The 12,858-nt window shown below is 45.8% G+C and overlaps 1 protein-coding gene across 1 annotated transcript in view; it reads right to left on the bottom strand.

Annotated features, from left to right (window-relative positions):
* LOC141141031 (exportin-5-like) overlaps positions 1-12,858 on the bottom strand; it is a 101,240-nt gene that overhangs the window by 47,104 nt on the left and 41,278 nt on the right. Inside the window, exons 17-20 of the mRNA XM_073628690.1 lie at positions 7,144-7,233; positions 6,690-6,886; positions 6,507-6,606; positions 4,827-5,008 (exon numbers count right to left, since the gene is read on the bottom strand). Coding sequence (XP_073484791.1) covers positions 4,827-5,008; positions 6,507-6,606; positions 6,690-6,886; positions 7,144-7,233 — 569 coding nt within the window. The remainder of the gene's footprint in view (positions 1-4,826; positions 5,009-6,506; positions 6,607-6,689; positions 6,887-7,143; positions 7,234-12,858) is intronic.

The raw sequence follows: 12,858 nt of genomic DNA, 5'->3' as shown, positions 1-12,858 counted from the left end.
AGAGAAGCTGGCTTCCAGAATCATAGATTATAGAGTCTGGAAAGCATACGTCTCCTGCTGTGAATCCAGGGGTTGGCACCCTAGGAAGTATGTCATAGGTAGAATTCTTGACTTCTATAAATAGGGTTAGAAATTAAGCTGGCCTCGTGTACTATCAAAGGCCAGGTTTCGGCCTTATCGGTATTATTTCAACAACCATTTGCTTTGCATTCTTTGGTTTGTAGCTTATTCAGGGGGTAATGCGGCCTATCCCTCCAGTTAAGTCACTCCTGAACCCTTGAACTTGAATTTAGTTCCGTCGGCATTGCTGAAACAGCCTTTTTGAGCCAATACAGCATATTCCCTTGGTCCTTTTGACAAGGAAACTAATTTTCTGGTAGCCATATCTTCTGCAAGAAGGGTATCAGAGTTGGCTACTTTTTCTTGTAAATAGCCATATTTGATTATTCACAAGGATAAGGTAGTATTGCGTCCTCATCCTAACTTTCTACCTGAAGGTAGTGTCTAGTCTTTTTTTTATCCAAACCAGGATATTGTTTTACCTTCATTTTTCCCTGTTCTACGGAAGGGAAATTACTACATTCTTTTGATGTTTGGTGAGAGCACTCAAGGTCTACTTCAGGCATGTCCAAAGTCCGGCCCGCGTTCTGGTTTTGAATGACCCGCCTGCTTATCTGGACATGTATATCTTTTGTGGCCCCCAACGATCTCCCAGCGCCGGGGCCACAAAAGATATCTCTGCATTGGTGGGTGCTGCATTCCTGGCCATACTGGGTGCTGCATCCTTGGCCATGGTGGGTGCTGCATTCCTGGCCATACTGGGCGCTGCATTCCTGACCATACTGGGCGCTGCATTCCTGGCAATGGTGGAGCAGCAGATGGGCACTGACCCTTATTTTGCTTCATAGTTCTTTATTTAAAATTTAAGTTTTTTTCCTGAAACTTCCCTCTTAAAGTGAAGATGCGTGTTATACGCCAATTAATACGGTATTGCCAAATAACACGCCCAAGCTCATCTTTTTACTCACACACAGCCACAAAGGCAAGAGAATTTTTGTTGGGCAGTGTATTAGCGCTCGAACTAACACACAGACCGAATTTTAATGGTTCAAAGAATGTCAGGCAAAATGGTTGGCCCTCACGCATGTTCACTTCATCAAATCTGGCCCTCTTTGAAAAAAGTTTGGACACCCCTGGTCTACTTGAAAGCGACTGCTCAGATTCGAAAAACAGATGTTTTACCTGAAGGTCCTAGAAAAAGGACAGGCAGCATCGAAATCTACTATTTCTAAATGGATTCAGCAAGTAACTGTTCAGGCTTACGGTTTAAAAGAGGAGGATTCCATCCTCTCAAATCAAAAGCACACTCTACTAGGACTATTAGTGCTTTGTGGGAGTGCATCACCAAGCTTCCATGGTTCAAATCTGCAAGGCCTCAACTTGGTCTTCAGTCCATACCAGACTTTATCAGGTGGATGTAAAAAGGCATGAGGATATTGCCTTTGGGCGTAGTGTGCTGCAGGCAGCAATATAAGTCGTCCTCTAGTCCCATGTTGCCCTAATTCTGTTGCGTCTCCCTCCCCTCAGTTGGCATTGCTCTGGGAAATCTCACATAGTAATTACTATGGCTCTGTGTCCCGTGATGTATGATTAGGAAAATAGAATTTTTATAACAGCTTACCTGTAAAATCCTTTTCTTTGAAGTACATCACGGGACACAGAGGTCCCTCCCCTCTTTCTGGTATACACGTGTATTGCTTTGCTACAAAAACTGAGATACTCCCAGTAGTGGGAGGGGTTACATAGGGAGTGGACTTTCTGTCTTAGGGTATGCCAGTGTCCATCACCTGAAGGTAGCCTATAACCCACATAGTAATTTCTATGGCTCTGTGTCCCGTGATGTACTTCAAAGCAAAGGATTTTACAGGTAAGCCGTTATAAAAATCCTATTTTTATGTTCCTAGAACACCTGATTGTGCTCTCCCTGCATGTTGGACCTCTGTATGTGGCCAGGCTGTGTCTCACACATGTAATATTGCCACACTCAGGAGGAGCAGCAGAATGTATTTTGGGGTGTAATTTGTGTTATGCATAAAGCTGTGTGTGAGAAAAGCTGTTAATGACAATTTTGTGAAAAAGAAAAAAAAAATCTTCATTTTGCAAAGAATTGTGGGGGAAAAACAATTACAGCTTAAAAAAAAAAAAAAAAAACTCACCATGCTTCTTACTAAATACCTTGGAATGTCTACTTTCCAAAAAGGGGTCATTTGTCATTTGGGGGTGGGGGGGGGGGGTATTTGTCCTGGCTTGTTAGTCTCAAGAAATGAGATAGGCCATTAGTACATCAGGTGTGATTTTGTGAATTTTCTATGATCGGCACCATAGCTTGTAGACTAACTTTCACAACCAAATAATATACAGTGCCTTGCAAAAGTATTCACCCCCCTTGGATTTTTACCTATTTTGTTACATTACAGCCTTTAGTTCAATGTTTGTTTAATCTGAATTATATGTGATGGATCAGAACACAATAGTCTAAGTTAAATTAGAAAAATATATACATAAAACTATTTTTCAGAAATAAAAAACTGATAATTGCCATGTGCGTATGTATTCACCCCCTTTGTTGTGAAGCCCATAAAAAGCTCTGGTGCAACCAATTACCTTCAGAAGTCCCATAATTAGTGAAATGATGTCCACCTGTGTGCAATCTAAGTGTCATGTGATCTGTCATTACATAGACACACCTTTGTGAAAGGCCCCAGAGGCTTCAACACCTAAGCAAGAGGCACCACTAACCAAACACTGCCATGAAGACCAAGGAACTCTTCAAACAAGTAAGGGACAATGTTGTTGAGAAGTACAAGTCAGGGTTAGGTTATAAAAAAAAAAAAAAATATCCAAATCTTTGATGATCCCTAGGAGCACCATCAAATCTATCATAACCAAATGGAAAGAACATGGCACAACAGCAAACCTGCCAAGAGACGGCCGCACACCAAAACTCATGGACCGGGAAAGGAGGACATTAATCAGGGAGGCAGCACAGAGACCTAAGGTAACCCTGGTGGAGCTGCAGAGTTCCACAGCAGAGACTGTAGTATCTGTACATAGGACGACAATAAGCCGTACGCTCCATAGAGTTGGGCTTTATGGCAGAGTGGGCAGAAGAAAGCCATTACTTTCAGCAAAAAAAAAGGGACCTTTTGAGTTTGTGAAAAGGCATGTGGGAGACTCCCGAAATGTATGGAGGAAGGTGCTCTGGCCTGATGAGACTAAAATTTAACTTTTTGGCCATAAAAAAAAAAAAGCTATGTCTGGCGCAAACCCAACACATCACATCACCCAAAAGAACACCATCCCCACTGTGAAACATGGTGGTGGTAGCATCATGCTGTGGGGATGTTTTTCAGCAGTCGGGACTGGGAAACTGGTCAGAGTTGAGGGAAAGATGGATGGTGCTAAATACAGGGATGTTCTTGAGCAAAACCTGTACCACTCTGTGTGTGATTTGAGGCTAGGACGGAGGTTCACCTTCCAGCAGGACAATGACCCCAAACACACTGCTAAAGCAACACTTGAGTGGTTTAAGGGGAAACATGTAAATGTGTTGGAATGGCCTAGTCAAAGCCCAGACCTCAATCCAATAGAAAATCTGTGGTCAGATTTAAAGATTGCTGTTCACAAGCGCAAACCATCCAACTTGAAGGAGCTGGAGCTGTTTTAGGAATGGGCAAAAATCCCAGTGGTGAGAAGTGGCAAGCTCATAGGAGACTTTTCAAATCGACTTGGAGCTGCGATAGCTGCAAAAGGTGGCTCTACAAAGTATTGACTTTTTTTTTTTTAGGGGGGTGAATAGTTATGCACAGTTATGTTTGCTTCACAATAAAAAAAAAAAAAAAATCCATCTTCAAAGTTGTGGGCGTGTTCTGTAAATTAAATGATGCAAATAGGTGGTGGTGGTGGTGGGGGGGGGGGTTGGGGCAACACACTCGGAAACGCTCAGACACTCGGGAACTGAGAGTTTCCGAGGGTCTCCGGCGCCCCCCCGCATCTCTGGCCACATGCAGTACTGCACACACCAGAGGCTTAAATCCTGCTCGTCTTGCGAGTTAACACTCGCAAATCGAGTCAGGATTTAAAAAAAAAAAAAAAAAAAAAAAAAACACACAGCTCGTATTGCGAAATGCTCGTAAACCGCGTTACTTGCAATCCGAAGTTTTACTGTACACGGATTTGTGTTATTTTTACCAAAGATATGTAGCAGTTGAACTTTTGGCTAAAATTTATGAAGAAAAATTACTAATTTGCTACATTTTATAACAGAAACAGAAAAATGCATTTTTCTTTACAAAATTTTTGGACTTTCTTCATTTATAACGCAAAAAAATAAACAAGCCAGCAGTGATTAAATACCACCAAAAGAAAGCTCTATTTGTGTGGAAAAAATGGACAAAAATTTCATATGGGTACAGTGTCGCATGACTGAGAAATTGTCATTCAAAATGTGAGCACCAAAAGCTGAAAATTGGTCTGGTTAGGAAGGGGGTTTGAGTGCCCAGTGGGCAAGTGGTTAAAGAGGACCTGTTAACCCAATTAAGGCTTCTCTTTGTAAGCAAACTTTATTTTGCCTTTTAAGTCAGGACTCCGGTTCTCACATTCATTGCTATAGCACTTGGTGAGACAGTTTTGGCTATAGTTTGTCTTTAAAATGTGCAAACTCCAGGTTGCCATCCTTATCCCCGCTTCATTACCATAGAACAAGCATGCTAGGAGGACGTCTCTGGCTGTGTATACAGCATGGAAGAATGGGAGCAGACTCTTACCTCACCAAGGAGAAGATGCTGTCCAGAAGTTTGAGCACTTGCTCGCTGCAGGGGTTGCGGTAAATGGGGTTTCCATCCGAAGTGTAACCAACAACAAATCCGCCAGCTTTTGCTGCCTCTAGGTCACTGGGCCATCGGGCTCTTCGCAGCACCCCTTCGACCGCATACAAGCACAAACTCAGCTGTCAACACAAAATACACACACACAGATAGCAGATATGAGATTAGCACCGGGGGACATTATCAAGTTTATGAGTGCTGAGTCGTCATAAGCCCATCATTCTGAGCAGGAATCAGATAGATGTCAGTGCAGAGGTGGATAACAAGGATGAAGGGGACAAGGGCGTGGTGCAAAGAATCCAGAGGTGGAAAGGGAGGGCGGCGCCTACCGTGGATTGAGGAAATATACTGCAAAGGAAAAGATGATTTTTATACTTATATGCAATTCAAAAGCATGTATTAGAGTGCTTTTTTGGGGACAAGATAATACTCCATGCCAAGGTGGGCACCCAATACAGGGTCCAAAGGTTGAGGCAAAATTACAGACTGCTGTCTCCACAGACTGAGGTCCAGGTACAGTTTCCAAGGTCACACCATTATGGATGAACTGCTCCTATTTTTATAGTAGAAGGCAATGAAGAGTAGATTGAAGAAGTAATAAAATAAGCTGGGCAAAGTGATATGAAAGGTTGTATTTTTTTTTTTTTTTTAAACGTGTCCTGTGCAGCAGTGGCGGCCCGTGCATTGTGGGCACCCCCCCCTTATTCCTTCCGCGCCGGGGGTGGGGGAGAGATTGGGCAGGGCTCCAGTCCTATACAGTATGTATCTGTGATGCTGACTAATATACTCTGTCCTGGGATTCTGGGGCCGTATACTCTGTCCTGGGATTCTGGGGCCGTATACTCCTGACCCTATGGGTGGAAGCAAGTGGAATACAGGGGACAGAGTGGGTAGATTCTATAAGGGGTGGGGCTTATGAGAAGTGGGAGGGGTCAGAAAGGAAGGGTGAGTTTTAGCCCCCCCTCTCCCGCCCTACAAATTCACCATCCACCACTGCTGTGCAGTATAATGAAGATGAGCTGCAATTTATACTTCTATGCAACTCAAACCAGCTAGTTTGGGGTGCTTTTGGTGGACAAAAAAAAAAAAAATATCCATCTTAAAAATCAGCCTATAAATTGCCCTCATGCTGATCATACAAAGTGTGAATGGACAGTGTAAGTGGTAGTAAATCGGCAAAAAAAAAAAAAAAAGGTCCCCCACCTGTTTATCCCATATGCTAGTATGGGCCACATACTAGAACATTTTGACACACTTACCTGCACAACAACATGTTTAGGAGATACTCATTGTACCTACAGGTAAGCCTGATTGTAAGCTTACCTGCAAGTACAAGTTCCAAAAGAGTTTACTACCGCTCGGAGAGGTTTTTGGCCAATAGCAAGCAGACACTCACCTGAGAGGGAGTAAGGCGCTAGCCTGGCAGAAGGTACCCACCTGGGACATAGCGGACACTAGCCTAGAAGCAGGTCATAGTGGACATCAACCTGGCAGCATGTCATAGTAGAAATTAACCGGATAGTGGGCCATAGTAGTCAGTGGGTATCAACCTGGCAGCATGTCACAATGGACAGTGGGCATTAACATGGCAGCGGGTCATAGCAGACAGCGGGCACTCACCTGAGTGCGGTTGGCCTGGCAAGGACTCTCCCCTTCTTCCAGTCCTTTCAGGATTTCAGCTCCCACATAAGAAATGAATTCATCTGGGGAGGAGATGGCTCTGCAAAGACAGAATTTTAAATAATTAGGATCTTCCACCAGATATTATAAAGAACATTGTTTTTATACACAGAATTCTCTCACCTTTGCATTTCCTGGGATGACCAGACAGAGGTGGCCAGACTCAGTAGCTGCGCCAAGAAGTCTCGCTGCTTCTCGTAGCTGTTGAAGTGGTTGCTGATCATCACCTGGGCTTCCAGCATGGAATATTTCTCCTTCTGAGGGACATGCTCATCCCTCATTAGGAGCATGGCCTGTGAGCTCAGGAGGTCAAAGTGAGGCTGAAGGATGACAATACGGGAAGTTAGCAGAAAATGTCTTGAGCCCATGGCGTGCCACACCAGAAATGGGCCGCTAGAGGTTGCATCATATGATAAACCATGATACATGCCCATGCCACTCCTCTCCACATACTTATCAGACTTATCAGAGCTAGCGTGCTAAATGGGTTCTTGTCAGGTGTCAATACAGGTACATGGGTTTACAAAGCAGCGCCAATCACCCCCATACCCAGTCCACATGAACCACACCAACTTACCAGAACCAGTTCCGGGGTATCGCGGCAAATCTTGATAATGGCAGAGCAGGCATGGCGGCGGACGCCTTTTACTGAGCGGGTTTGGGGGCCCTAGGGGGCAAGGAGAGTTAAACGGACTACGTGAGAAGATTACAGAGACAAGATTACTTCAATTTAGATTGCGACTGACCCTTATAATCAAACATTTGATATTTTCTATATTGCCCTCGTGCAGCCCTCAAGCCCCCAAAATGCTTCTGTTAAACATAACTTAAAGTGGTTGTAAGCCTCAGACATGAAATATGAACAAAGCATATCCTTCTATAGGCATTGGTTGGCGCTGCTGTCAATCATAAACAGTAAGCCAATGAGAAGATGGGGCGGGGCCGAGTCAGGGCTCTGTATGTGAATGGACATGCAGAGCGAGCCTCCTGGGGTTCCCCTCCACAGAACTTGCCTTTAATGTCGCTTTAACCCTGCCAGGATTCACCAAAGCTTCTGAGACTATGCCAAACCAAGACTAACAAATGAAAACTGAAATTTTTTTTAAAACGTCACCTTGGACCTAGTACATGATCCACGCGCCGGGCTAGGGAGTGTGCCCCCCCCCAACCGCCTTAGCTGTGCTGTGATTGGCTGCAGCGTGAACCAATCAGCAGTTGCTGGCTGCCGATTGGTAACCAGCACCCGACGATTGGCTCCGGAAATTACCGAAGAGAGTCCCGGTGTAGGTAAACACAGGGCTCTCTTCTGAAAACAGCAATGTGATGTTTTTTTTTTCCTTCCTGCACAGCACATTGCTTAGTAAAACAGCACACACTTTACACAATAAAACATGCTGGCCACACATTTAACCCCTTGATTTCCCCTGATGTTAGCCCTTTCCCTGCCAGTGTCATTCGTACAGTGACAGTGCATATTAGCATGGATCACTGTACTGGTGTCACTGGTTCCCAAAAAAGTGTCAGGTGTCAGATTTGTCCGCCGCAATATTGCAGTCTTGCTATAATCGCTGATCGGAGGTCCTTCCCAAGGTCCGGTGGTTAAAGAAGAATTCCAGGTATGGATATTTTTACACAGTTATGATGGTCCAGCTTGCAGAAATGTAACTATGCATATACCATACCTGGTTGATCCTCTTAGAAGCTGAAAATCACTGAAGACACCATAACTACAGTGATCTGCACTAGTTCCTGGTCCTGTGCTAAGCGGCTGCCCTACTGCATTCTGACCACAGGAGGTCAGCTGCTCGGCACTCTCACCATTCAGAAAATGGCAGGTATGATACATACATTGTTACAATGCTCCACACTGGACCAATGTAACCATGTGCAAAATATCCATACTTGTGACTCATCTATAACCCCTTCAATACTGGGCACCTTTACCCTCTTCCTGCCCAGGCCAATCTTCAGTGCTGTCACACTTTGAATGACAATTGCGCAGTCACGCAGCACTGTACCCAAACAAAATTTTTATAATTTTTGTTCACACAACTAGAGCTTTATTTTGGTGGTATTTAATCACCACTGAGTTTTTTACTTTTTGCTAAATAAAGAAAAGATTTTTTTTTTTTTTTTTTTAAAACACGTTTTTCTTGGTTTCTGTTATAAATTTTTGCAAATAAATAAATGTTCATAAATTTAGGTCAAAGTGTATTCTGCTACATTTCCTTGGTGAAAATACCCCAAATCAGTGTATATTAGTCAAGTTAGAGTCCACAAAGTGTGAGATATAGATATATATATCTATATCCATCTCTCTATATAGATAGATCTATCTATATATACACATATATACAAATCTCTGAAAACAGCCGATCTCATTTCTTGAGGCCCGAAAATGCCAGGACAGTACAAATATCCCCAAATGACTCCTTTTTGGAAAGCATGGTCCTAGGTATTTAGTAAGAGGCATGGCAAGTTTTTTGAAGTTATAATTTTTTGTCGTACTTTTTTGGAAAAATTGACAGTTACCTACCGGTAACTGCTTTTCTGGGATATCTTCCAGGACGGCACACCTGAGAGATGACTGGTCCACCTGACAGGAAATACAATCAACACATGAGCTTAAAAGGCCCCTCCCTTCCCCTTGCACCTCAGTTCTCCCAATGTGATAGGTTATCCGGGTACCAGAGAGAAACTCTTCCTGTAGTTAGTACTTACATCAAACCAGGGGTGGGAAGTAGGCCTGCCGTCCTGGAAGATATCCCAAAAAAGCAGTTACCGGTAAGTAACTGTCAATTTTCTCTAGTCATCCTCCAGGACAGCACACCTGAGAGGATGGACAAGAAGTTCAAGGCCTACCTTAGGGTGGGACCACCGCTTGTAAGACCTTCCTTCCAGGGGGCGTTTCTGGACGCTGAGCGTCATGCGAAGCTGAGAACATGGTGCCGCAGCCCACCACGCATCCTCTTCCCCTCCTCTCGAGACTGCTCCGGATTCCTCCCGAGGACTCCACGATCTGCACCCTGGAGGGCGGGCCGCCCGCCAGCCACCCCGCTGCACAGTCCTTGGCTCCATCAACCTCGCACGCCCTGCCTCAGTCTCTCCATGACCAACCGCCGCCATCTTGCCGGGACACTCTCGGAGCGGCTCCACTGATCCCGCAGGTGAGTCCCTCTGCAACCCCCTCCCCTACAAAGGGCCCTGCTCTGGACTCCCTCTCCCTGTGGGGCACTCCGCTGGCGTTCCAGCACTGGGGACTCCTCCCCCCCCCCTTTCCCAATCCGGTCGCTCACAATCACTGCCGCGGTTGTGGCCTACCTCTCCTCCTTTCTAGGCCCTATCTGCTGCCCTGGGCTCTCCAAAGCCCCAGAGACCACCCCGTGACTCCAAATCTGCAGACCTCACAGCAGATCACCCGCCGCCCTCACCTTCCCTTGGTGTCTCACGGCACCCCACCTGCTCCCAAGAGCAGAGGGACTGGTTTGAACCATGGACCTCTCCCTCACAGGTTAAGGCCCATCATCAGCCTCTACCCAGAATACCATCCATCCTCACCGCTGATGAAATGGTCTCCTGGCGAGAACAACTCCACTCTACCCACCAAGGAAGATTTTAAGCTCCTAATCTCAGAGGTTAAAGAGGCCTGCCACAGTGAGATCAAAACGCTGCAAGCGGACTTTCACCACCTGGATACTCAGGTGGAGGGCCTGGAAGAAGACCTCCAAACTACTAAGCTTTCCATCCACCACGTTCAGTCTCAGACAGACGATCGCTTTATGCCTTGTGACATGCAACGCCATCTAGAGGACCTCGACAATTGCAACTGCCGCAATAATATCAGGGTTTGGGGCCTCCCAGAATTCAATGGCCCAGAGGATCTGAGAATGATCCTCCAGACTATTTTCAACAACCTACTGGGAGCCCCAGCCACTATGCATATGGAAATGGATAGGGCCCACAGAACCTTGAAGCCCAAAGATCAGGCATCCAAACCCAGAGATGTCATCTGGAGAGTGCACTCGTTCACTTTAAAAGAGGACATTATGCGCAAAGCACGGGTGATTAAACCGATTCTTGTCGATGGCATGCCAGTTCAACTATTTCCTGACCTATCCTGGATTATCCTCCAGAAGCGCTGACTGCTTCAACCGCTCCTCCACTCTCTGCAGGACAGCAACACCACCTACCGTTGGGGCTTCCCCTTTAGCCTGACGGGCACACATAATGGAAAAAGACAGCAACCCTTCGGGTCCCAGAGGATATCCGCTTCTTTTGTGAGACATTGAACATCCCCCATCCCAGACCTACCAGGTTGTGACATCATCACCCCACCCCCTCCTCCTCCGACCACAGGCTGGCAGAGGGTCCCTCTAAAGAAGAGGGGGCGGATCCCTGATTCCAAATTTCAGGTGACAGCTGGCATTGAGGAGCTTCAGAGCTTCAGGGGCAGAGGTAATATACATCCAAGAAACACACTTTGACAAAAGAGGCTTCCTGGTGTTTGCTTCTAGATTCTTCCCCACAGGGTATTTAGCATCAGGCATTAAAAAGAAAGCAGGGGTAGCTATTCACACCCATATCCTCCTACTGACTCCCAGGGGCGGTTCCTGATCCTCAGAGGCAAACGACAACAATCTGACGTGATCTTTTGTAACATCTATGCCCCGAATACGAAACAGTTGTCCTTTGTAACCAAGGTGTACAACCGTCTATTCCACACTAGCCACACCTTCTTGGTTGTAGGAGGGGACTTCAACCTCCCATTCTCCCTGGTATGGGACAGAACCTCACTCAATAGGAAAACCACCCCATCCCGCCTCTCCAGACAATCCCAACAGTTTCGTCAGGTGACCCGCAAATTTGCCTTCAATGCATGGCGGGTAGCCCACCCGACCGCCAATATTCCCATTACTCTCACCCATTCTGCACCTAGACTATTTCTTTCTAAACGCTCCCGCCCTGCGGGGGCTTGCAACGATAGACAGCTTACCAATGTTATGGTCGGACCACGCCCCGATACTTCTAAAGCTTAAACTAGATACCTCTAAGGTTAAACAATGCCACTGGCGACTTAATGACTTTCTCCTGAAAGACGACACAGCCAAGATGAACTTAGAAACTGCCCTAAAACTGTACTTTATCGAAAATAGTGCCCCAGAGGTTTCCACGGGAATCCTCTGGGAGGTAATACGCGGACACTGTATAGCCATCTCGACTGCTTGGAAAAAGAAAACCAAACAAATGAGACAACAGACTCCAAGACCTAGAATCGATACTTGCATCTTCATCCTCCATCCATCTCCTCAGAGAAATCATATGCCTACGGGCGGTCCTTAAGAGCATAGATATACGTAGGGTTGTAAAAGCCCTTCAAAAACGATGCCAGCATTATTACGATAAGGGCAAAAAAGCCCATACTCTTCTGGCCCGCAAACTCCGGGAGCAGACCCACATCGGCCCCTCAGGCCCTACGAGACTCTACAGGGACCCTCCATTACCACCCTGACCGTATAGCCCAATTACTCCGCGACTACTTCTCTGACCTCTACAACAACCCCTCCGTACTGCACATCCAAGTTCGAACCTACCTGACGAAAAGCAGAGTAGCCACCCTTCCTGCGGAAGCGTTATGCCCTGTACACAGGGTCGGAAATTGATCGGACATTCCAACAACAAAATCCATGGATTTTTTCCAACGGATGTTGGCTCAAACTTGTCTTGCATACAAAGTTGTCGGAAAATCTGATCGTTCTGAACGCGGTGACGTAAAACACATACGTCGGGACTATAAACGGTGCAGTAGCCAATAGCTTTCGTCTCTTAATTTATTCTGAGCATGCGTGGCACTTTGTGCGTCGGATTTGTGTACACACGATCGGAATTTCCAACAATGGATTTTGTTGTCGGGAAATTTTATAGCAAGCTCTCAAACTTTGTGTGTCAGAAATTCCGATGGAAAATGTGTGATGGAGCCCACACACGGTTGGAATTTCCGACAACAAAGTCCTATCACACATTTTCCGTCGGAAAATCCGACCGTGTGTAAAGGGCATTACAGTCCCTCAACTCCCCGATAACCAAGGAGATTTCCGAGACTCAAACTCCTACCAAAAAGGTAAGGCCCCAGGCCCTGACGGTCTTACTTACCAATATTATTAGACATTCCTACCCAACCTACTCCCACACATGACCCGCTTTTTTCATGGATTTTTGAGCAGACACGACATCCCAAGAGACATGCAGGCTTCCCATTTGACATTAATACCCAAATCTGATGAGGACCAGACAC

Source organism: Aquarana catesbeiana, linkage group LG04 (genome assembly GCF_042186555.1).
Source record: "Aquarana catesbeiana isolate 2022-GZ linkage group LG04, ASM4218655v1, whole genome shotgun sequence".
Lineage (NCBI taxonomy): Eukaryota > Metazoa > Chordata > Amphibia > Anura > Ranidae > Aquarana > Aquarana catesbeiana.
This window is presented reverse-complemented; position numbering and strand designations above follow the sequence as displayed.